At 43.7% G+C, this 25,721-nt stretch overlaps 2 protein-coding genes across 10 annotated transcripts in view; one reads left to right on the forward strand and one right to left on the reverse strand.

Moving 5' to 3' along the window:
- Positions 1–21,871, reverse strand: part of NEU2 (neuraminidase 2) — a 30,018-nt gene extending 8,147 nt beyond the window's left edge. For 2 of the 6 annotated variants that reach the window (XM_029616723.1, XM_029616717.1), the window contains exon 1: positions 5,284–6,028. The gene's annotated coding sequence lies outside the window, so the exon portion shown is untranslated. Of the gene's footprint in view, positions 1–4,716; positions 6,029–16,255; positions 16,374–21,126; positions 21,216–21,620 lie in introns of those variants that run through there. The other 4 variants (XM_029616720.1, XM_029616722.1, XM_029616721.1 and 1 more) reach the window with 4 other exon arrangements.
- A 1,849-nt stretch (positions 21,872–23,720) lies between these two features.
- NGEF (neuronal guanine nucleotide exchange factor) overlaps positions 23,721–25,721 on the forward strand; it is a 245,957-nt gene continuing 243,956 nt past the window's right edge. For 3 of the 4 annotated variants that reach the window (XM_029616712.1, XM_029616714.1, XM_029616713.1), the window contains exons 1-2: positions 23,721–23,857; positions 25,249–25,555. In XM_029616712.1, the coding sequence (XP_029472572.1) occupies positions 25,267–25,555 (289 nt within the window). In that variant the 5' untranslated portion in view covers positions 23,721–23,857; positions 25,249–25,266. Of the gene's footprint in view, positions 23,858–25,248; positions 25,556–25,721 lie in introns of those variants that run through there. The other variant, XM_029616716.1, reaches the window with a different exon arrangement.

Raw genomic sequence — 25,721 nt, forward strand, 5'->3', positions numbered from 1 at the left:
GTCATTTACACAACAGGAGACAGAGGAAGCAAGGAGAACACAGACACACAACACAGAAGAGGGAAGAGTAATCTTTCTTATCCATGAAATCCGAGATTTGTCTACAGACTTCAGCCTTTTTCTGGCTGTTTCAAATTATTTTTCGGGCAAGCCAGAGGAAAACAAATTAAAGTCTTAGCCAAAATAATTCCTTTTTAAATAACAGAAGCATCTTTAGACATTGGCCCGAGCCCCATACATCATTCCTTGCCCACTGCCAGTGCCACACTCCCAAACAGCTGATGTACTCTAGCACCACGTGGCTCTCAGTGAGTCTGAGCTGCATCGTGTCCTGATGAGATTGTGAGAACAGCGCAGGAGTTCAGGCACCGCATGGCTCAAACTCACTGAAAGCTGTGAAAGGCCGGTAGTATCAGCTGTTACTTTGGTGGCTGCCTGCACCACCCCAAGGACTGAGGCAAGCTGTGTAAGGGCGTGGAAGTGGGAGGATTAAACTGGCAAAAACTGTCTAGCTGACTGGGCACTTGGGATAGGGCTCACTGGCTAGAGGGTGGTTAGGTGCCTGACTGAGGGTGGAAAGAGTGGCTGGCTAGGGAATAGAGGGTAAGTGGGTTGGCTGAATGGGGATTTGGGGGGGGGGGAGTGGGTGACTGGGTGTGGTTTTTTGACTGAGGGTTAGTGGTGTTGTAATTGGCTGTCTGGAAGGGTGACTGACTGTGGAGAAGGACCTAACTGCTGGTTTTTATTTATTTTGGGGTAGGGGGGTCCTATGAACAGGCTTTACCCTAAGGATGGGCAACTCAGGAGCACTTTTTTTCCTGGTGGACCTTAAAGTTAAAATGAACAATTTATATTGCGCCAGAGACAAAAATACAATATTCAATCAGGCTAATGCATATTATACCCAGAATCCAAGACAGGCACTTAAGCATAAAATCAAGAGCTGAGGCTTAGGAAGCAACAAAGGCATCATTGACCTGTATAAGTAAAAACAATCCCCTTCATGGTTAATATATATTTCTGCAATAAAAGCATCTACAAAAAGATTTATCAAGCCATATTATTAGACCATCATAATATGCATTCCCAGTTATGATACTTTCAATTACCTTATGCTTTTTCCTAGCATGTGGATAGATGGATTTCGGACCAGTGGGTTAAGCACCTCTATCAACAGATGAAGACGGAATAAACTGATGTTACAGCATCTATAGTCCTGCCAAGACATCAGCCTGACCCGCTCTCCTGCAGTGATACCTAATGGTCCCTCCCCCAGTTGGGAATTCCTGAGGTGATTTCCGTGGAACCTCAGATGAGTGCCTTGGTCCGGTAGCTGTGCCTTGGTCCGGTAGCTGGTTCTTCAGCCGGGGTGGACTTAGCTGATTTAAGCAGCTGAAAGGCAGCGGGTGCAGGAAGCCGAGCACAACAGTGACAGTATATGCCCTCTTCCCCCTGCAGCCGGAAATCATCTTTGTACTCAGCCATGAAAGGCTGAGCTCAGGTAAGTTTAAAAAAAAAAAAAAAAAAGTCCAGAGACAGAGTAGAGGGGTTGTTGTAGGACTTCCTCTGGTGTTCCCGCTCCCATGGGGGTTAAGGAACCTGGGCAGACTGGCGGGTTGAGCAGCCTGGGTGGGCTAGGCCCCGCAGTTAGGCTTTTTTTTCTGTGCACCGCATGGTAGGCCACTGCGGCATATTTGCGTGCCTTTTTTCTGCGCATTCAGCTGCCCTCTACAGGAACGTCAGTGTGTGCAAATGCGTCCGGCTGTGCTTCTGAATTGTGCACCCAGTTTCTTTTGGGCGCACTGTCTATGCGCACATTCTGGAACATATTGGTTTTGCACCCAGGATTGGCACGGTGACAGTGCACATAAATTTTGTGCACCTAAATTTTTTAGCATGAATTTGGCTGGATGCATATCTTCAGTTGCCTGTTAAGCGTCCTGACAGATTAATGGTACCTGTGGCTAAGAAACCTAAGCGCCTTTCCCTCTGTGCTGCCTATCATATTCAGGCATCTCAGCCTGGCATGCCCTCTAACTTGTACAGCGCTGCTTAGAGGCTCAGGGAGAATTATCTTCCTCTGATTTTACTAAGCCTGGTTTTTCCTAGCCTGATTATGGCCTGGTTAAGAACATGCCAGTACGGACGTCTGATCATGGAACTCCCTTGACTGTTTCCTCAGCAAGGGACGCAAGTTCAGTGGGCGCCGCACAAGTGTCTTCTGGTTTTGGCATGGATCCTTCTGCCTTTTCTTGGGTAGAATTTTTTCAAGGATTGCAATCCTTTCTTCAGGTACAGTCCTCAGCCCCGTCCAAACCTGTCAGATCAGATTCTTAGGCGGTGGCCTCTCCCTCTTCCAGTACTACTGTTAAGCGCCGGAGTACACCTCAACTGACTGCAAGTCCTCCCGATAGGAATCTGGATAGCACTGATGATTAGGCTGATCCTGATTCTCTGCAGGATGGGGAAATTCCTCCAGGCCTGGAACTGGATTAGGACTATGTTGCAGTTCTTTCATAGAGATGAACTGCCGGCCCTGATTTCCCAGATGTTGCAGATGCTGGGATTACCTGGAGAAGATTCCATGTCTGAACCAAAGAAAAATCTCATTTTGGTTTCTTGTTTTTTCCCCTCTTACGGGGGCCATTCAAGAATTGATTGATCTTGAGTGAGACGCCCCAGAGGCAAATTTCAAAGGGGGTCGAACCTTGGAAGGCCTGTGAAACCCTAGATCCAGTGATGAGAGAGTGTCTACGTTTTATGAAAGTGAATGCGCTTGCCTGTGCCGTCTCTAAACGGACGACTATCCCCGTGGAGGGAGGAGCGGCCTTGAAGGATGTGCATGATAGGAGGATTGAGGCTAATGCTAAGCAAGCATCTGAAGCAGTGGCGATTATCTTCAAGTTAGTTGCCTGTTGTTCCCTGGTGGCTTGCTCTTGTTTGCTTCACTCTCAGGAGGTTGATGATTCTGGTGTGAATTCCAGGGCAGTAACGGAACCTGCCGCCGCTTTTTTGGCAGATGCAGGCTGCGATTTGGTCCACACGTCAGCTAGAGGTGTAGCTTTGGTAATAGCGGCCAGGTGTCAGTTATGGCTGAGAAATTGGTCGGCCGAGGCAACCTCCAAAGCTAATCTTACAAAACTGCCTTTTAAAGGCTCGCTCTTGTTTGGGAGCGAGTTAGAGAAACTGGCCAGTAAGTGGGGCAAATCCCCGGTTCCCGGAGGATAAGAAGCAGATGCCACGCCCCTTTGGTATGAAGGGCCACTTCAGGGGTTCCAAGCGGTTTCATCCCTACAGAGGGGTGACCTTTCAGAGGACTCGGCCTTTCTGTAGGTCTCAGAGCTTTCGGCCCAGACTGCCTAGGCGGGGCACGGGCTCAGGTAGTGGAACCTCCCAAACCTCCCAGTGAAGGCTTGTGGATCCACCACCAGGAACAGGAGATAGGGGGATGTCTCCCTCTCTTTTATCAGAGGTGGATCGAAATCCCTTCAGATCAGTGGGTCCTGGAGGTGACATGAGAGGGATATGCACTGGAGTTTCGCAGTGTTCCTCGGGATGAGTTCATGGTGTCTCCCTGCCACTCCTTGCAGAAGAAGTGGCAGGGAGACACGGGTCGATATTCCATTTATTTTGTTGTGCCCAAGAAGGAGAGCTCCTTTCACCCTATCCTGGATCTCAAAGGGGTCAACCAACATTTGCGCATGAAAACTTTGCACTCAGTGATAATGGCCGTGCAGTCGGGGGAGTTTCTGACCTCCTTGGATCTGCCCGAGGTGTATCTCCATATTCCCATCTGATTGGAGCACCAACATTTTCTGCATTTCACGGTGTTGGGGTGCTAGTAACAGTTTTGGGCTCTGCCTTTTGGTATGCCCACTGCTCCCAGAACTTTTTCGAAGGAGGCGGCAGAGTTGAGAAAGGAAGTTCTTCAGGAATGAGTGAGGTTTCCTCCTTCCCCTCTTCTCCTAAAACTAATTTGGTTTGTAACACTATCAGGCTTTCACTCTCCCTGGACTCTGAGACTCCTTCTCCCTGCAAGGCTTGGCCATCCCCATCTCTGGGTCCCAGGCACCTTCCCAAGGCAGGAATAATTCAGTATCTCCTCTTTCCTGGAAACTTCCCTGTTAAGGGACAAGGCGCATTGTACCACTCTTTGGGGAAATGGGTACCACAGACTCCAACTCCAGGAATCCTAATGCACATTTCTCCAAACTGACACTCAAAACTCCCCCTGCATCATATGGGTGCAGGGCTTGTATTCAGATTCAAAATCCTTCCCACTGGGGAGTGGCACACCTCCTTAATACACCTACTTTCACTAACATCCCCACCCAAGGGTATGGGTCTATTGAGACCTCTGAACTAACTTACTGGCACACCAGGTCTATTGAAACCACTGTGACTATTAATGTTAAGGGGAAACTCTTCTATGGGGTAGAAGTGGGATTTCCCTTACATATAGAAAAATAAGGGTAGAAAAAAACCACACAATCTATCTAATCTGCTCATCCACACCAGCTACTGAATTCTACAATCCCTATCACTTCCTCAGAGATCCTCTGTGCTCAGCCCATGCTTTCTTGAATTCAGGGACTGTTATTATGACAAATTCTTTTAATGGCTATCAAGTAGAATTTTAATATATTTGCAAATACTTGATGAGACCAATAAACACCAGGATCTCATCCAACCAAATAAATATGTACTCAGTCATACTTTGAGCTTTACCACTTTCAGGATGATCGCAGCTGATCTACACCTTGTTGCTTTCTGACACACAGAAACAAATCAAAAATACAAAATGTGAAAAGGAAGAATGCAAATTAGCCAACGAGGTGCTTACATTTTGAAAAATAAATCTGATAGTTCCTCTTTAAGAAACAGGCAAAATACTTTGTGTTTTTTGTTGAATATTTTATCCTGCATTATTTTTTTTTTCTGTGAATTTTTTCCTTGCAGGTCCAGAATTCATATAAAATTAAAGTTTTGGGGGACAGATATACTATTTCAAAATTACCCCAAACTAACACACACATTTTTTACACCTCACCCTAAATTTATCTTAAAGTTTTCCCTTTGATTCTAAATAAAAAATCCTATCGTTTTTACTTGTACCACAAAAAGCCTGATTGTCCATTTCAACCCAAGTTTATTTCCTTTCTTACTGAAAATCATAATGCATTATCTGTGGCTACCACTAACCCCATTAGGGAATGCCCCCACTCCTGAGAACTTAACCTATCACAGTACTAACCCTGTGAATCGTTACTGCTTTCCACTTACCTCTTCAGCTACCAGAGGCTGCTACAATTTCACAGCAATGAGAAGGGTAGAAAACCTTGGGCTGTGTGAGAAAGGACAACCAGAAAGCTGGGAAGGCAGCTCACTTGACTGTCCACTCCAACACCAGCAGAAATTTCAGCAGGCAGCAAGAAACAGGATACAGAGAGCCGGAAGAAACTTTGTAAATCAGACACAAAGAGGAGGGTCCACAAACAGAGAGGCAGGCGCTTTTACAGAACTCAGGGCAACGCTGCCCCTCCTTCCTCTCAGGGCTAAGGAGGGCAGTCTTTAAACCAAATATTTGCTGAACTATCTACATTAACAGACATGTGGCACACCGAACTCCATGGAGCAGGCAGTGCAGCTAGAGATGTAACCCCATCCCGGGAGCCAGGCTGTACGCTGATGGGGGCCATAAACTTGTTTGTTCTCTCTTCAGGACTGGAATCCTGGCCGGCTCTTCCTAGGGTGGGGGTAGGGGGAGAGAGAATTTTTAGGGCCTCCAGCGCTAAGAATGTCCCTGGGATAGGGGGCTCACTTCTCTAGCTCTGTATCGCCATAGAGAGGGGTAGGTGTCCTCAATGGGGCCAATGCAATACAGTGCGCTCAGCCGAGCGCACTGTGTAACCCGCAGACGGACGCGGGTTGAATAGGTGCTAATGAATCCCCTAATGCAATAAGGGGATTAGCGCCTATTCGACGAGCGTCCAAGGCGGAGTGAGTCTAATAGCGCTAATCACATGCAAATGCATGTAAATGAGGCTATTAGCATTCACTCCAGATGCAAAAAAAAAAAAATAATGTGCGTCTAGGATGAGCGCTCCTTAAACCAGTACAGAAAAGCAGAAAAAAAATGCTTTCCTATACTGCCTCCTACTTAATATCTTTGTGATATTAAGTAAGAGGAAAACCAAAATTAAATAAAGTTAAAAAAATAGAAAAAAAAAACCCCCACTGGCAGTCAGGTGCAGGAAACAGACGCTCGAATGACAAGCATCTATTTTCTGCACCCCCTGGCTGTGCGGCGTTTAGGTAAACCAACGCCGATAAACTCGGCGTCGGTTTACCTAACCAGCGGACCGCCAACGCCTATCAGGTTCACGTTAGCAAGGAGGCGGACCCTAGCGCCTCCTTACTAACGTGACCCCCTAATTTAAATATTGCATGGCGTCCCCCTTTGGGGACGCCTGGGGCGTGTTAAGAAGGCAGGCGCTGACTGTTCAACACCCGCCCCCAATGTTTGCTATAGGTGCCAAAAACCACCCTGGAGTCACTTGTTTAGTGTCCAAAAATTAAAGTCTTTACACTTTCAAACACTGATGAGACTGGCAAACCAAATTAATCTTCAGCACCCCAGAATCCCTTTCTCATTACAGTCTCTCTTTCCTCTATCTGTGCAGGAGCAAAGTTTATCAGGGCAGAGACGCATCCACCCCCCCCCCCCCCCCCCCAGGGCACAGAAAAGTAAAGCTCTCAGGTGGACAGGGGAATCCTTATGTGGGCAGAAAAACCCCTCCAGCACTGGTAAAAAGGTTAAAACTGTCCTTGGCACAGAGAGGCAATTTTCTCTCTCTCCAGGGGTGAAGATGCCGAATGGGTGTCCTCAAATGGTCTCAAATTAGTTTTACTCATGGTTGGAAAATCTTCTATATCTCTTTGGTTCTCCCATAGTCTCTCTTCTGGATCCCCAGTGGGAGGGATCCCTCTTGGAAGCGGGCAGCTTTCCCTGCTTCAGGAAAGAGAGGGCAGTCAAAACCTTCCTCACGGATCTCAAAAATTAAATTCTGTTCCCCTTGCAGAATTCCTCCTTGCAGCAGGTCACCACCTCCTCTGGAAGGGCAGGGCTTCCCGAACCTGAACAGCCCCAGTCATAGGGTTCCCCCGTGCCCTGAGCCCAGGGCAAGGCTCCTACCACTTAAATGCAAAAATCCGGAAAATATGCCCAGACGGAAAATCCCAACCAGCCAGGGAATGTACTGGAAAAGGGAAACCCTCCCAATCCTGGTCAGTCTCCCCAGGAAGGGTTGGGCCTGAAAATCCAACTCATGAAAAAGCTCCTCTCTACCTCCTAACTGCTAGCAAACCATAAGGGACTGCCTCCTGATTTTCTGGAGAGGGCTGCTTGAAAAACCTCTCAGAGGGATGGCCATTCCAGACCCCTCAATGGTACCCTCCTCCCATTCATTAACCTATGCTATGCTTACTAAGGGTTCACCCAAGCCTTAATGGTAATAAAACTAGCTAGCTGTTCCAGAGAGGACTCGTATGGTAAACCAAAGTTAAGGAAATACTGAAAGCCCTACAAAACCCGTGGAATACTTAGTGTAGGTACATGCAAGTCACATGTAAAAGAGGGTATTAGCTACTAGGGATGTGCATTCGTCCTGTTTCGGCCATCCCGAAAAACGAAGGAAATTTTCCCGAAATTTCGGGAAATTTCATTGTTCGGGGTTAGCGTGCACTAACTCCTGTTAGTGCACGCTTACATTGAAATGTTAGCACGCACTAACGGAGAGTTAGCGCGCACCTGGGAATGAAATGGCGTACTGTAACAGGAAGCATTTCCACTCCCTGAAGATCATCAGTGTTATCTCCAAGTTTTCCCAGAAGCAGCCTTGACTCCTCCATCCTTGCAGACGGCACTGGCTCAAAATTTCACCAAAGGGAAATACGGTGAAGGCTGGCTGCCCGATAAGTGCGCACTAACCCGAAATTCGTGTGGGCCGAAAAAAAAAAAAAAGATCCACGGGAAATACGAAATTTCCCACGGTTCCCCGATAACGAAGCCCAAAACGATCGGGCCATCCGATACACATCTCTATTAGCTACTACAGGACAGTGGGGAGAAATCTTAGCACTTGTTTTTTAGCACAGGAAATTTAACACCTAAGTTATGGCAGGAGTTAAAGTTAAAGCAAATTTTTCTGGTGGCCATTTTAGTCAGTTGTGGTAAGAACATAAGAATATAAGAAATTGCCATGCTGGCTCAGACGAAGGGTCCATCAAGCCCAGCATCCTGTTTCCAACAGAAGCTAAACCAGGCCACAAGAACCTGGCAAGTACCCAAAAACTAAGAAGATCCCATGCTACTGATGCAATTAATAGCAGTGGCTATTCCCTAAGTAAACTTGATTAATAGCCGTTAATGGACTTCTCCTCCAAACCTTTTTTGAACCCAGCTACATTAACTGCACTAACCTTATATAGGGTGCCCGAAGGGCTACAGGCTTGAAAAAGCTTTCAGCGGCAAGGGCCTTTTTTAATCATTGGTCACAGAGAAACACGTTTTGAAGCACTCCTTAAACTGGAGTTGAATCGATATACACTTATCTTATGTGCGCTTCAATCTCAAATTAAGCACCAAGGTATAGTCATGATGTACTGTAGGCTCCATGACATCGTCATCTGGGATGGCATTCATCTGGACATGGATTCAGACTTGGGGTGAGAACCGGATACATTTGCCCCTGCCATGGACAGAGAGAACAGCAATTGGGAATGAGCCGTGCCACAAGGCCATAGTGGACTATTTCAGAAGTACATTTTTATCCATGGTGGAGAGGGTTGTGTGGAAGAGATTTTAATTCCATTTGTCTCTTCTCAGATCAGCATGAACCCCAAAGAAGATGAATGCCAGGAGAAATACACCTATCATCCACCAGTTTTGGTTTTTTTTAATGTTTTTAATATGTTATGAATTTTACTGTGATTTTAATTAAATAACATTTTTAATGACTGACAGATTCCTACTTTGGGGTGACTCAATTTTAGGACAAGCTTGTGTGTAAATCTCTGGCCCAACGAGCTGTGATGCCTCTGGCAGGCCCTGCATCATTGGTCCAGAGATTTCCAAAAACAGTCCCAAGTGTGGAAATCTCTGGACCAAAGATGCAGAGCCCAAGCCACCCCTTGACAGGCTCTGCATGCTTGGTGCCGAGATTTCCAAAAATAGTCCCATGTTTTGAAATCTCTGGCCCATGACCACACAGCTTATGATGCTCCTGGCAGGCCCTGCATTATTAATTCAGAGTTTCCTACACTTATGTGGGAAGCTCTGGCCCATGGATTCACAGCATGCGACACCTGTGACCCACTTGCCACGGGATATAAAAAACCACAAAACGAGTGACATTTTAAGATTCTTTATTTCACTTCAAAATTAATTGCAGAGGTAATTAACTTGCAGGTGCACATACAGTTCAGACCATGCACAACTCATGACATTGTCCCTTAGGGTTAGTTTTTAAGCAAACAATGACAACCAATTTTTAGTTGGGTGCTGTCTTTTCCTGCAGTCCCTCTCTCTCACTTCTTTTATTTGCAGGTGAATGTACAGTTCAGTTTCATGCACAGCTCAAGCCAGCCCTTTAAAGTCAGTTTTCAAATCAAGCAAAATACAGGTCATCTTTCAGTGGTGCCGTGGCTTTCCCTGTGTTGCGTCCGTCAGGCTCAGACTCAGATGACTTTGCCCGACATGCCTCACCTTTCTCTCAGCTTTCTCCACCAGCCTTGGGAGAATGGCGTCCGTAGCATCTCCTTGCCGCACCCTCCGGCTTCCCCGGAGCGGCTCTGGCATGGTGTTCGGCCATCTTGACCCGAGGTCTTCTAGGGTGCGCGCGCGTGCGTGTCCCTACCTTTGTTGCAGTGTTGGCGCGAACCTCGGGGGAGGCCCCCTCAAGTAACGTCACTGCTTCCGCATATTTAAGGTTGTCCATTTGCTGACTCTAGCCGAGTTAGCAAGGATCAGTATGCCCCGGTCTGAAGCTACCTGCCGCTTCTATCCACTGGAAGCTATCTTCACCCTTCGGGGTTCTCTAACCTGGGTACCCGCTCCTCGAGGGCCCTTTGCTTATTTACAGGTGCTTATCCTCTAACAGGTACTCGCTCCTTGAGGGCCTGTGTGTCTTTCCTGGTGCCTGCTCCATTCTTCAACCTGCTGGAAATCCATCTATCAGCTACAGATATTGAGTACAACTTCTACCAGTCTGTCTCTCATCAGTTCCTCGCTACCTCTCTGCATCAGGCCCTACACCACCATTGTGGAACGGGTCTCCTCTACTATTCATTGGGATTCTCTCTACTCAGCTACAGGAGTGTGTTTAACATCTGCCAGTCTGTCTTACAGTGCCTTATTGGACGTCTGCATTGGGGCCTTATACCACCATTGTGGGATGGGTCTCCCTCGCCAAGGATTACAGACTGCTACCAGCAGGGGCGGATTGTGGGAAAATAGTGGCTCGGGGGATTTTTCGAAGCCAAGATGTCAAATTTTGATCCTTTATTGGAAACTTGGAATCTTAAAACCGCGGTTTTAAGATTCCAAGTTTCCAATAAAGGATCAAAATTTGACATCTTGGCTTCTAATTCTCATTCTGTTGCCTCCACGGCGTTGTTAGACAGCCTTCCTTGTTGCTTTCTCAACCCATCACTTCGGGGGATTTTTCTCCATACTGGCCCATGGATACCCAATTACATATACAATATAATTTACATATATATGTACACACCTCTATATTTCGGCATGGTCCTCTCGTATCAACACAGTACTATTTGCCAAAACTCAAAGAATAACAACCCCACCTATGAAAAAGAATACCACAAATATTACACCAGAATCTAAAATATCAATACACCTCCTATCAGGAAAACAGAACAGGCCAAGCTACTACAGATCCCTACAGAGAAACCACATGCTAAAAGAATGCTTCATCTCAGTCTTTGCATGCAGAACACAAACTCTCACCAAATACAAAATAAAGCCACATAAAGTATAAATAGAAATGTGCAGACAAAAACTAAACTGTAAAACGTATCACGCCAGACTCTATACAGTGCAACAATGGAAAAACAAAACTGTCACCATTCCTCATGAAACAATCAAAATCAAGATATATAAATCATGAATCATAATTATAAAATCATACTAATAAAATAATTTCAAAACAGCTGATGAATAGAATATCCAATAATTAAAGACTCAAGCAAATTTTGAAACCTTTACCAAACACCAATAAAATATTTCAAACAGCAGACACATCACATACTACCCAATAATTAAAATGGTAGTCAATCAAGAAAAATGAACTTAAAAAGCCACCTTTACTTACCCTCTCCAGCAGTTCTCCTACTCCTTTCCCTTGCAGGCCACACCAGAAGCAGCAATAGCTGCTGAAGCTGTCCTCACGGTCCTCTTCCTTAGGGACCACAACCAGTCTCTCTCTCTCTCTCACACACATACCAGTCATACCCTCAAGACCAGTTTCTGTCTCTCACACACCAATCATCTTCCCAACCAGTCTCTCTCTCTCTCTCTCTCTCTCTCTCTCTCTCTCTCTCACACACACACACACACACACACACACACACACACATACCAGTCATCTCCCTGATCAGTCTCACACATACACACGTCATCTCTCTGGCCAGTCTCTCTCAATCATACAATGCTCTCGCTCCCTCTTACACACAGGATTTCAATCACACACACATGCTCTCTCTATTTCACTTACACACAAGCTCTCAATCACACATATGTTCTAGCTCACTTACAAACACAAAATCACACATATGTTCTATCTCACTTACAAACAGGCTCAATCATATACATGCCCTCTCTCACAGCCACAAGCCAGCCAAAAACATGCTCCATCTCTCTTGCACACACACAAGCACCCTCCCTGACTCACATATACACCACACACATACAGAAGCACCCTCCCTGTCTTACATACACATTACACTCTCACAGAAGCACCTTGCTTTCAGACTTGCAGCATTTTTCACTTTTACTAAAAGTGAAAATGATGATCCCAACCGTTAAATAAGAAAACCACATTCCTATCAGAAGGCGAAATGACACCCTTCCTTCAGGTTCTGTCCTCCCAAGGGACAGCCACCCACACCATACAGCTTCTCTTGTTTTACGCTTTCAGGCAATAAAGCAAGTGTCTTTCTTCAAACTATCAGTCATATGATTATTCATTTGGGAGATATGGAACCAAAAGACATCCTTAGTCAACTTCCCTTTTAAATGGGAAGATTCCAGTCTTAGTCATTTAAAAATATACATTTTCTAAAGGCTTAAAAAAAATATCAAAACCGTTTCAGATTGGAACTATTCTAGTCTTCATGCTTAAATTATGCTTTAAAAAAAACAAACCAACCCCACCTGGCATCAGTATCTTAAATTTGTGATTTTGCTGAGATGAACATTTTAAATATTTTAATTTTCTTTGCTTTAGTATTTGTCTCTGCCCACTTTGCTAAATTTTATTTTCCAGAAGAGGGATACTTAAAATTCATAATTTCATCTTTCATCCAACTTTTCAAACGTTGCGCTACCAGCACAAAAGTTGAGGTATATGTATTATCACATTTCATTTTTTTTTAAACTGGCAGATTCCTTTCTCACAATCATAACACACACACACACACATACAGAAGCACTGTTCCTTTCTCACATAAACACAGAAGCACCTTTCCAATCTAAGGCCCCCAGCTGAACAGCTGGTCTCTGACAGTGGTTAGCAGCACCTGTGTTCACTTCTTCGGCCCCCGCCGGCCTCGATTTTAATTTCTTTGGCCCCGAAGGCCGGCTGGGGCCAAAGAAATTAAAATCGAGGCCAGCGGGGGCCGAAGAAATTAAAATCGAGGCCGGCGGAGGCCAAAGAAAAGAAGATGGGCGCCGCCCAGCCAGCCCCCATTTGAGGCTGGCTGGGAGGCGTCTATCTTCTTTTCTTCGGCCTCCACTGCCGCCGGCCTCGATTTTAATTTATTCGGCCCCCGCCGGCTCGGTCTCCCGCGGGGGCTGGCTGATCTTCTTTTCTTTGGCCTCCACTGGCCTCGATTTTTATTTCTTCGGTCCCCACTGGTTTGGTCTCTGGCGGGGGCTGGCTGGGAGGTGCTGAGGGTGGGCTGAGGAAGAACCACACGGTCGAGACCACGTCACCAGCTAGACCGGCCCACCAAGGGAAGCCTGATCCCCCGATAGGCCAATCCGCCCCTGGCTACCAGCTAACCTGCTCTCTACTGCCACCTCTGGTGGTCATCCTAGCTGTACAATAAAAGAAACTATCTCTATGTTTGTGCTTTGAGTCTAGCCCGGTGCATCATTCTCCCTACGGGGCTCCTCCCCATAGGAGATAACATCACTGTTGCCCTAAGAATCCACCAAACACCTCGATATCATAACACCCTGCAGATTCTCTCTCTCTTTTGCTCACTTACAGGGTCATTTATCAAAGCACGTTACGGTGTTTTCGCATGCGAAAAGCACCATAATGCATGGTGCAATGCAAAAAAGTGTGAAGCCGAAACGCATGATATCGAATAGTTTTAATGCCGAAAATAACTACACCTTTTTCAATAGTGTTAAGCTGTGTGATGTGCTCATAATGCAATTTGTGCAATTTGTGATTTTTTTGCAAATTCTGTTTTGGGCATTTTTAGGCTGGGCAAGGGCCTGAGATGAGATGTTATCCAGGTAGAGAGTCCATCAAGCTAGGTTGAGAGAACATTGTACAACTCTCATCATTGTGTGAGTTTCCTCACTCTGAAGGACATCAAATCTTCACAAGAGTGTACTGTTCTGTTCGTACGTCTTACTCTGCATGTAAAGGTGGCCCCTGACCCCTACACTACTACCTGAACCTCACCTCTTGTTACTAGGTGGGCATCATATAGACGTATAAACACCTAACTACTATGAGGGCCTTGTAGACAGTATCTCTTTCTCCCCCCCCCCCCCCTCCCTTGGCTACACGCCAATGACGCATGCAACACACTCCTCCTATCCTCTCTGTCATCATGCACCCTCCAGTCATGCTTTTGCTTCACACCTCCTCAAAAGTAGATAGACAGACAATCACAGCCAAAAATCAGGTGCACTCTAAATATTCACTCAGGAACACAGACAAAGACAATAGGATGGGAAACAGCAAGGGAAAAGCAAGCAGCGCAAAAGGCACCACTCGGTAATCACACAGCAGCAATAACAACATCTAGTACTACACCAAGAAAACCTCCAACACCTAGAACCAGGGCTCTCCTAACACCACCCTGCACTGATAAAATGGCCCTGAAGAAGCTGCTTTTTATGTCCATGCGAGGAGGAGTGTCCAAGAAAACAGATGAACATGCGTGCACCACCAGTCACACCACATGTCTGCCTCAGTCAGTTGTACCAGCCGATAGGAAACACTGCTGCCTTTTTCTAACTAGCACCTGTTTTTACCATGGTTTTAGGTCTGTCGGTTTTAATGCTGACTTTTATGAATTTTTTGGGATTACCGTGGATTTTTAGCATTAGTTTATAGCATCAGGCGGGGCCATGGGTTTTTAATGTGTGTGTTATTACAAACTGGCGCTAAATTTTCATGCCATTTTTGACGTGGGTTTTATTACATTGGCCTGTATGTGTGCTGCATAAAGCAGGACCTAGTACCTTACATGCCTCCCATTATTATCATACTCTGGGGCTCATGCTGTAGCTAGGAAGAAGAGGCATGCATGACTGCACATGTTCTCAGAAAGGAGCTCTTGTTGCTACAAAGTGCTGAGAGCAGAGCCAAGCTGCTGCTCTGGATCTGAGCATCAGATAATGATGACTTTTCCATGGTACACCTGATCAGATTTGAAGACATCAGTGTACCATGGCACACTGGTTGGGAAACATTACTTTAAATAGAAGAGAAATATACCCCTCACCTATGAACATTTATCTTTTTATTGTTTTTTGTTTCTTTTTATACTATTTATTTTATACATTTGTCTTTTTTTTTTTAGTGTGTTTTGTTTTTTATTAACTATGTGTTATTCTGGTTTTCTTGTTATTCCCCATTTTGGGCACATTTTATTTGGAAAGGTGGGCTCTCTGATGATAAGCAGGGCTGAAATAGCAATGACATGTGGATGATGTCATCTGAAGGTACCAAACAGACCTTTCTTTCCTAGCCCATAGAGCTTTTGCTCTACTGAGCATGTGTGAGAGTTCCTGTATGGATGCTGCCTTTCATGGTCTGGGATACTGATGTGCAGACATAAGAGAAAAAGCACAGGACTGCTTCTACCATGATTTCTATGTTTCTATAGGAGCCCCTCAGTCTTTTTTCATTCACTGCTTAAGTAGCCCATCAACAGCACTTTTCAGTGCTACCAAAAAAACAAAAAAAATGTTAAATAAGTTATCATGTCCAGCTTCTAAGAAGGCCACACACAACGCTTTCAAAGACTGTGTGTGCAGCTGGAAAATATCTATAACTGACAGCCATGACATTAGCTATTGGTGTCTGGTACCAAACCACAATGCAGGTAATTGTTATGATTACAGATGGATGTCATTGAGGACCCAGAGGAACACGGCCTGGAAGATAGAAGAACTTCACAGGTCAGTGAAAAGTTGGTGTTATTCCTCCTTTCAAAGTGGGGCCTCTTCAGGTTCCCTTTGTGCTGAGTTGAGCAGGAGCTCCTCGAGCAAAGCTTCCCCTTCTGTGGTGCAGGTCCCTGGATCCATTATTCTGCCTGGATCGAGTAAAGCATGGAAGCACCATGAGCAAGGGTCTGTAAATCCTTGGTGCCATTGATGCAGTTTGCACATTGGACCTTGATTCAGCCAGTGCAGCTATTTGCTCCATCAATGCATTCAGCATCGGATTCTTCCATACTCTGAGCCCCAGCATAATTGGAACATTATTATTATTATTATTATTATTATCAATAAAAATTTTAAATACTGTCTGTAAATCACGTTAACTAAGTGGGGGTACAATAAAACATAAATGGAGCTAAAATCAAAATATAATAAAACAAAAGGAAATACAGTATAAATAAATTAAAAAAATCATAACAATAAATACAATCCAAAAATATAATTACAAAATTTAAATATAAATTAAAATTAAATAATCAATACCCAACAGCGCTGAGACATTCAAGGAAGATCAGGAAGATAACCAAAGGGATTCATTATACTTACTTCCTACCATTTCGAAGGCCATATCTCCTTCTAAGCTCCTTAAGCAAGGACTTCACCTGCAGATGCAGGAACTAGGCCTCAGTGCTGGGTCCCTGCAGCAGGCCTAGGCCTGATGCTCCTGGAGTTAGTATATAAAAAATCAGAGGGTCTAAGGCAATTATTCATGCCAGTCTACCTTTTAGTTCCAATTGTTTTCAAATTTATACAAAAACATTCATTCTTGTGCAGGGACTCTATCTATCCATTTAAAATAATCCAAACATGCTTTACCCCTTATAGCATGCTCTACCCCTCATTAGCTACACTCCACGCATACTCATTTTACATTCATACCTCATTCCTCAATCACTCCTCACATAAAAATATACAGTTTGAAAGTATGCTTTGTAGTATTACCAATACACCAATTTTTTACATATTTAAACCACATGCACTGATATTTTCATGTTATATTCAAGATACACATTTGTTATAACACATCTAGTTCTATTTTTATATTAGAGCTTTACATCCAATTAATCAACCATTTATATCGCTGAAGGCTGTGTTTGTTCCAAAAATATTCATCCAACGAGAGCCTCGTTTCACCCTATACCTAGGTACAGAGAAGGGCAACCAAAATGATAAAGGGGATTGAACAGCTCCCCTATGAGGAAAGGCTGAAGAGGTTAGGGCTGTTCAGCTTGGAGAAGAGACGGCTGAGGAGGGATATGATAGAGGTCTTTAAGATCATGAGAGGTCTTGAACGAGTAGATGTGACTCGGTTATTTACACTTTCGAATAATAGAAGGACTAGGGGGCATTCCATGAAGTTAGCAAGTAACACATTTAAGACTAATCGGAGAAAATTCTTTTTCACTCAACGCACAATAAAGCTCTGGAATTTGTTGCCAGAGGAGGTGGTTAGTGCAGTTAGTGTAGCTGGGTTCAAAAAAGGTTTGGATAAGTTCTTGGAGGAGAAGTTCATTAATGGCTATTAATCAATTATACTTAGGGAATAGCCACTGCTATTAATTGCATCAGTAGCATGGGTTCTACTTAGTGTTTGGGTAATTGCCACGTTCTTGTGGCCTGGTTTTGGCCTCTGTTGGAAACAGGATGCTGGGCTTGATGGACCCTTGGTCTGACCCAGCATGGCAATGTCTTATGTTCTTATGTTCTTAAGGGACATCATAGATTAAAGGTTTCTCATTTGTAGCTTGGCTCATAAGATCTAGTACATGTGTTCCTATAAAATCGGTCCACTGCATAACATGAGTTTCATTTCATGTATCTAAAATTTAAATAGACAATATAATCATAACTAATCTAAATAATTCAAATCCCTGTTTTTACAACTTTGTCAATTGCTCAAAAAATCCAGTTACAATATATGTAATGCCACACAATGAGAGAATAACACAATATGTCAAATTTAATCATCCTATTTCGTTTTAATCCACATCCTTACTTTAATTTAACCATATTGCATTGTATTAATATTTTTTACTAAATATAATTCTTTTTATATGGTACCTCCTAGTGACGCAGAAAGGCACAAGGTATATTACAACTGTACTACTCTCTATAAAAGGAATATCACTGAAAACACTTTCCAACACTTGCTGTATCCAACACTGTCTCTGACGCCTCAAATCAGCACCGGATTACTCTCACGATTTATTAACAAATAATTCTGTGCAGCTTTCCCCATCTTAAGAACATAAGAAAATGCCATACTGGGTCAGACCAAGGGTCCATCAAGCCCAGCATCCTGTTTCCAACAGTGGCCAATCCAGGCCATAAGAACCTGGCAAGTACCCAAAAACTAAGTCTATTCCATGTAACCATTGCTAATGGCAGTGGCTATTCTCTAAGTGAACTTAATAGAGGGTAATGGACTTCTCCTCCAAGAACTTATCCAATCCTTTTTTAAACACAGCTATACTAACTTGCTGAGGCCCAAAAAAATCCTTTAAGTCTATGGAAAAATCTTTTTAGTTCAGTGCGGGTGGCGAAACTGTCATGCTTGCTGCTAGGAATGAACGACAATCCTTTATTAAGTACATCTATTGCAGATTTAGAGAAACTTTTAGAAGATAAATTGACCACATTATTGACCTGATTATTCTGTATATATTGTTCACAACTATTTGAATCCCTTACAAAAATTATACGGTTCTCTGTAGCCAAACAGTTTTTTATTTCTGGATTGATATTCCCCTCGAGATCCTCTGCCCCTGTTTATAAAAGATTCTTTATCAGGTAGATGTTCATCGAATTGATGCCCTTCTGAATTTTTAAAGTGGACTTGTCTAGCATGTTCCCTATTTTTACTCTGTTTTTCCTCATCAGAAGAATCATCCGATGAGCAAGAAAAGTCCCCTTTATCATTATATCTGTTCTTATTGGCCTGCGTCCAAGGATACACGTATCCCGTGCTGTAATCTCCTGGGGTTCGCCCATTAGGGGCCCCGTCCAGGCCCAGACCTCTGCGCTGGGCCCACCAGGACCTAGGGATTGCTTCCCTCATTGACTTCCAAGGAAAATGAAAAACAAATGGAATAAATAAATAAAATTTTATTTTTTTGTTTGGAACAAACCGAACAAATGGAGATAACCTGTGAAGCAAACCAGTGAACCAAAATGAAAATTTTGCCCCTGCATATCCCTAATATGGACTAACAAGATTTGTATAAGATGCAGAATAGGTATTCACTCTCACTTATAAAAGAACTGTTCAGCCAAGATTTTCATGAAATTGGACCTCCAATGGCATACAATCTGATGTGAATAAAGAGATAAATGGAAGACTGTGTCTGAACCAGGTATGGCCATTTTGAATAATTGGTAAGATTTATATAACTTGATATTCCGCCTTATCAAATAATTGTTCAAAGTAGCTTACAATACAATGCATAAGAATACAATAAAATAATTTCATAAAATATTATAAATTTATAAAATACAATTCATAAATCAAAACAATTCAGTATTCAAATTGCAAAAATTAAAAAAACCTTTCCATTTCTTTCAACCCAGTTCCCCCTATTTTTACTAGGGAATTGATCAGCGGTAACACAATAAATATACTTTACATTAAAAGCTAAGAGGCAGACTTATATACTAAGCTGCAACATTTTTTTTGCAAAATTTGGTTTCACATGAAAAATAGCACAGAATGCCGAGAAACATCAAAAAACACTATAATGTATTTTGTGCTATTTTTATTTTTTTTTACACAAAGCCCTTTTTATGAAAACATTTTCCCAAAGTAAACTTTATAATAGTAAACTTTCAAAAGTGTATTTAAATCCCAAAATAAGGAGCTGCTTTGATGCAAAATCATGCAAAGCAGCTCATTATTGCGTGATTTTGTGGAAACGGGCATACAAAAAAGGCTTTACAGGTCTGCTTTTGCAAAATAAAATAACTGCCTCAACAAGGTAGAGTTACATTTCCAGCCAGGCTGGGGGAGTGGTGCTTCACACACTGCAGCAAGAGCAGTTAAAGAGGCCTCATGGCCAGGGTGAAGCCCCCTCCCCCCCCCCCCCCCAAGAACCCCAAGTATTTCCAAAATGTTCCTGGTGGTATCAGTGGACCTCCCCACTCTGACCCCTGAGCATCTCATGAGCCATAAAGGTTTTTTTTTTAAAAAGTAAGTGCCATAAAGTCCTGCCCACTTGAAATCCTACCCCATGTCCCCCAAAATGCATTAAAATGCACATTTGGGAAACCCCCAATCCTCCATCCTCTCCTGCTCCCCACAGTGCTCAAAGTGGTGCTCAATAAATATAATAAAACATAATTAAAAGGTAGAAAAAACTTCTTTTTTTTTTTTTTTTTTTAAATCTCAGCTGGTATTCCATGAAAGACCCCCATAAAGTACAATAGATACGGTATCACAAATGGGGACCCAGACCACTCACGAGCTTCAGCTTCACCTTTCAAGGTAAAGCCGAAGCTCGTGAATGTTCCGGCACTAGGTTTATGATAGCAGATCTGTTGCATTTTATGGGGTCTTTCATGGAATACCAGCTGAGATGAAAAAAAATAATTCCACCTCTTTATGGTTTATTGCATGTAGCATAGCAGTTGTTTTGTTGATTTGCACAATAATTATAAAAAAAAAAACAACAAAAGAACACTAAAAATACATTAAACACACAATAGTGCACTGCAAAACATAAATCCTATCTAAAAAAAAGATACAGCTTTGTTTTTGGTTGGTTGCCCTCGATCCCAACTAAACTTGATATCATTATGCACCTGCCACCTTATTATACATTACTGTCGAGTTTACCCTCCCTCTTCTAATTCCATGTCATGGCTAGGGTTAGAGTTGCTGTATGTGATGGTCCTTATTGCTATGACAGCTATGCTACAGCACCTGTGGGTATGCTAATGACACATCAGTCTCTTGGTTGACGATTTTTTGTGCTGCTGATTTAAGGTAGCTAAAGCTATGCACGATTTCACCACTTAGTGGTGCTAAGAGTCTTACAAATATTAAACAGTTTTATAGCAATATTAAAAATGACTATTTCCTTTTCGGTCTCAGATTACTGTTATTTCCTTAACAGGGTCTGAAACCTAATTTAAAAAATTACTACAGATGTGAAGAGAACAAAGTAACACATTTATATGCAAACTTAAGAGTCTACTATACTTGTATAATACAATCACAGTTTCATTTGCATCTGCTGGAGTTTTGCCATGCTTTTTCTCCCAGAAATGTATTTTCTTCCATCTCAAAGAGTCTTTTCTGACAGAAGACATAATTTTTCCCCACTTTCCCTGCAAAATGTTTTAAGTAAGCTGAAAGAGCATGGTTGGACCCCTAGGCATGATACAATACATAAATGAATTAGGTACAAGAAAATTCTGCTTACCTCAGGAGAAGGCAGACTGGCTGCTCTGGGACTCAATATTATAATTATTCAGCCTTCCCTTTAAGATGCATAAGGCCTCATGCATTATTCTATAATTGAAATGGAATATTTTGAGCATCTTTAGAAAGCTCTGTGTGGCAACAAAGTCCCACTGAAGGCCAAACTTCAGCCAAAGCACTAGGGAGGTGCCTTGGGAGAAGTAGCAGGAGAGACACAGGAAAGGGAGAGGTTAAATGTGGGGAGGGAACAAAGTGGATTTCATTTGCTTCTCCTTCTTTTAGTTTACTTTTTATTTAAGATTTCAGACACAAGGGATTTCATTTTCTCAAACCTAGCAACTTGATCTTAATGCATCAGCAGTGTGGTGCATGTGTATACTTAGAATGTAGTGTGCCTTTAGGTACACCTCTGGCTGTGCTGGCATACGCGCATATTCCATGTGACGAGTTTCGTGTGTTCAGTGCTGTTCGGTGTGTGAATAGTTGCCAGCTTACCCTAGATCGACCATAGAATCCGATCCAATCCTGTTTCCCCCCCCCATTGCTTTTATGCAGGGGCATAGGGTGACTGCTGAAGTTAGCGGTGCAGCAGAAAACTTGTCACAGCAATGCTGAAAGCCACCAGGGTCGCGTCAGGAGCGTACCCCCATCCCGGCAGAAGAGAGGGCTTTCTGAAGGTACTGGGTGTGGGTGTGAGGGTTAGGGTTCAGGTGGGGTTGTAGGGCGGAGAGAGGGAAGGAGAGGAGGGGGCATCACTTGCACTCCTAACATCAGAGTTAGCTGGATACGTTTCCCAGCTAACTCCTCCCTGCCCTGGAACGCGCCCAAAATGTCCATTACTTATTTGGTTAATTTTCAGCAGGATAATGACTTATCCAGTTAAATGTTAGCCAGGTAAGTACTGGGAATATTGAAAACTCAGCAATGAGCCAGATAACCTGTTTGGGATCTGGTTAAATGACTTTGAATATCGACCTCAAAACTATATTTTTACTTTAAAAAAAAAAAATCCTGAAATATACACAACAACATGCACAAAGACTGAAAAAAAAATGGTAATACAGTTTTATTTCAATACTGCACACAACCATCAAAAACTGGATTACAAATCCCCCGCCCACCAGCATCCTCCAACCAGACCCTTCTCTTTCCCCCTTCCCATGGTGCTCAACATTCCCCTCTCTCACCTAACCCTCTCCCTTGTCTGTTCTTCCCTCCCCTCTCCCACCACTCTGCTTCTGTCTCTCTCTCCCTCCCTCCCTAGGAAAGTTAGTCCTCAGGCTGAATCAGGCCAACAAGAAATTCTCCTTAGCCCTGCTCCAACCTGAGGATTGAGATGCTAGAGGAGGGGAGGGAGAGACTGAGTGATTGAGAGAATTAGAGAGAGATAGAGATTGGTGCTCAGAGAGACTACCCCCCTCCCCAGAAAACTGCACTTACACATGCATTTCTTTATGGCTGCTTTCAAACAGCATTTGCCACCATGGACCTACCTTCAGGCCGAGTCAGTGGACCTGGAGGTTGCAGCAAGTTTGCCAGTGTGGCTGCTGCTTCAGCATTTATGGTGGATGGCAGTGGCAAGCTCAGGGCTGCTAAGCACGAGGTGGAGGCGCAGATCAAATCCTCGGTGCGGTATTTGCTGACTGATTGGCTCCAGCACTGCAGCAAAAAAGGTTGCCAGTGCCAGCGCTTCTGACCTGCCTGCCTCAGCAATGCCCGATATCATCCACAAAGTCTCTGCATGTTGCTTTTGGTGATGCGTTAACACGCAATGTCAGGCCTTCAACAATGACTTTGTCAGGCAGCCAATGAATGCAACCGATGCTGTGCCGACCATGGAAGTGAATTCATGAAGTTGAAGGTGGAAGAGTCACGCTGTAGAGGTGAAGCTGAGAGCAGGAATGCGGCCGGTAGATTAGAAGATTGCCTTGATGGACTCAAGGATCTTGGTAATGCTGGCACACTTCTTTTCTAAGTTGGTGGTATCTCTGCACTACGATATACCCTCATATTCATGGAGTTGTAGCTCTAATTGTTCCATTGATTTTCCTTAATCAGAACTACAACTCCATGCATTCAGTGGGGCAAAATCAGGATTGATCCAGGTGAGTTGGAAACCCTATGTATGAATCTGGACCTGAACCACTTTGTGAGTTAATGTATGTGAAATGCCGTGCATATATATTTATGTATGTTCTGTGCTGCTAATCTGAATATGTGGAGCAAAGTATGTGTGTATATTTCCTATGTGTTTTATGTGTGTGTGTGTGTGTGTGTGCCTTTATTTGCATTCCTATGTGAATGATCACGGAGTGATTGTTTACCAGATAAGAGGAATCTATGGTTTCTTCATTAATGAAGGGCAGGTAGAGTGAGTAGGGAGTGGCTGCACTTAGAGTAGTCTCAGTAGAGATCTGTTTGGGGTTTTTTTTCAGTTGCTTGTGTCAGATAGTAAAGCTAGTTCTGTCCCTTTAATTTGAGCTTGCTGTTGTGACTTCTGTAAATAAAATAAACAGTGTCCCAGGCGACCTGTATCAGGTGGTGAGTGGTTCCTGGTGTGAGGTACAAGGACTGAAGGTCAGAGACGCTTGTAGAGGAGATTCCTAACTCACAAAATCTACAGTGCGATCCAACGAAGAGGATATTCCTGGGGCACACTGTGTACATACACCAATGCAGGACCTGTCTGGTGATACCTACCTGGAGGGAGGGATCATGTCTTTCTGTAGTAGGTAAGAGATTTATCTGCTTCCTAAATAAGATTGAAGTTTAGAACTGTTAGCCTGCTACATATTATTGAAGTCTTAAATGGCACTGGCAGGGGACTGCTGTGAAGTGAGTCATACTATAGAAGTTAAATGCTGGCACTGAAGGGACTGTGAGGCAGCTCATACTGAGGGGGTCCCTGATGTCATAGCTGCAGAAAAACGAGTGCTGATGAAGTCTTAGCACAGACAGTGCACTGCAGAAATGGCAGCATTTGAAACTGTTGAGGGAGATTTGGGGAATGAGTAAGGAGATATCTTAATTTCCCGTTTAAATGCATTAGGGGAAAGGGAACTTTATAGACGAGAGAGCAGGAAAATGATGATTGTTTTTGGCTAGGTAAATGGCAGCCTGACTGCAGCAGAGCAGTTCTGGTGTGCTATAGGGGAGCTCACACTGCCGGTGTGTTACCTGGCACAAGCAGAGGCCCTTCTGGGAGAGAGCACACAGTGCTGGTATCCCGCATAATAACTGTAAATAAATTAGGAAACCTATGGATCAGTACATAGTGAGGTGGATATGGATGCAATCCCTTGCTTTTCATATAGATTCTGACAGGGAACGTGGTTGACTGATAATGTTTATTCCTGCTCTTTTGATCTGGTTTACCCTTGCATTGTTGTGATAACATAAAAATGAAGACATTTTGGACTAGAATAAATGTAGGGTACTGCTGTGGAGAGCTTTCCCTTCAGCTTGATTCTGCTTTAGAAATGGTGGTGGTAGTACTTCACAGTGGTTTTGCAGTATATTAGGCACATGAGAAATCAGGTGGGGAATGTCCTGGCAGGTACCGGATGCCTCTTCCTAAGAGAGGGAGAGAAAAAAAGAGTGGTAAGAAGGTGCAGTTAGGGTTAGAAAAATGTTTATCATGGAGTTTCAGCTGCTGGAGGGTCCTGAAATCAAGCACAGTTATACAGCAAGGTCACCGCCTACATCATTTTATGTAACCGGTTAAATCATATAGTGTTGCCAGTCTCACCGTGTCATCACGAGATGCTAATCCATTCTTGGTTTTCTAACTCCCATTGCAATATAGTCTGGCCCCTGGTGTCATTCAGAACACTCTGAAACAGGAACTACGTAACACCAGTACTGAACTAAAATTGCACGGTGACACATTGTAGGTTGGCAACACTAATTATATTATGCTGGCATGGACCTGCTGAGTCACTCTGCAGTAAGCATAGGTCATATATGTGTGTGTGTGTGTGTGTGTGTGTGTATGTGTGTGCGTATATATATATATATATATATATATATATATATACGCACACACACACACACATTTCTGAATCAGGGCCTGATTATGGAGTTTTTGGAAGTGATCGGGAGTCCTGCTCTACTCTGTTGCTAGACAGTGAGATCCGTTACCATGACAGCAGAAGCACTGGAGAAAGCAGAACAAAGTCACAGCAGAGTGGATAAGGGCGTGAGGAAGAGCAGCGTTTGGAAGAGGGCGCCACAGCTGGATGTTATCTCCGACGATGAGGAGGAGGAGGAGCTGGAGGCCAGCGACCACGTGAAAGAGGGAAGGGAGGCCCGGAGGCAGTACATCCCTATCCGAAGAAACTCCAGATACTACCGCTCTGTGCGTGTTCGGAACAGACAGAAAAGGGAGGGGAGGAGCAGCAAAGAGAAGAGCAAAGCTGAGAACACCACAGGTAAGAGTGACCTAATGTTCTAGCAGGTATTGCCTGCCTCCATGATTACTCATCGAGGTGCTAAAATAAAGAAACCAGGTGGCTGTTCAAACACTGGAACACTGTTTAGCTCTTATACCAAAGTTATGTCTAAGGTATAGCATACTTTTATTTCCCTAAGAACATC

The sequence above is a fragment of the Rhinatrema bivittatum genome, chromosome 9 (genome assembly GCF_901001135.1).
Source record: "Rhinatrema bivittatum chromosome 9, aRhiBiv1.1, whole genome shotgun sequence".
Lineage (NCBI taxonomy): Eukaryota > Metazoa > Chordata > Amphibia > Gymnophiona > Rhinatrematidae > Rhinatrema > Rhinatrema bivittatum.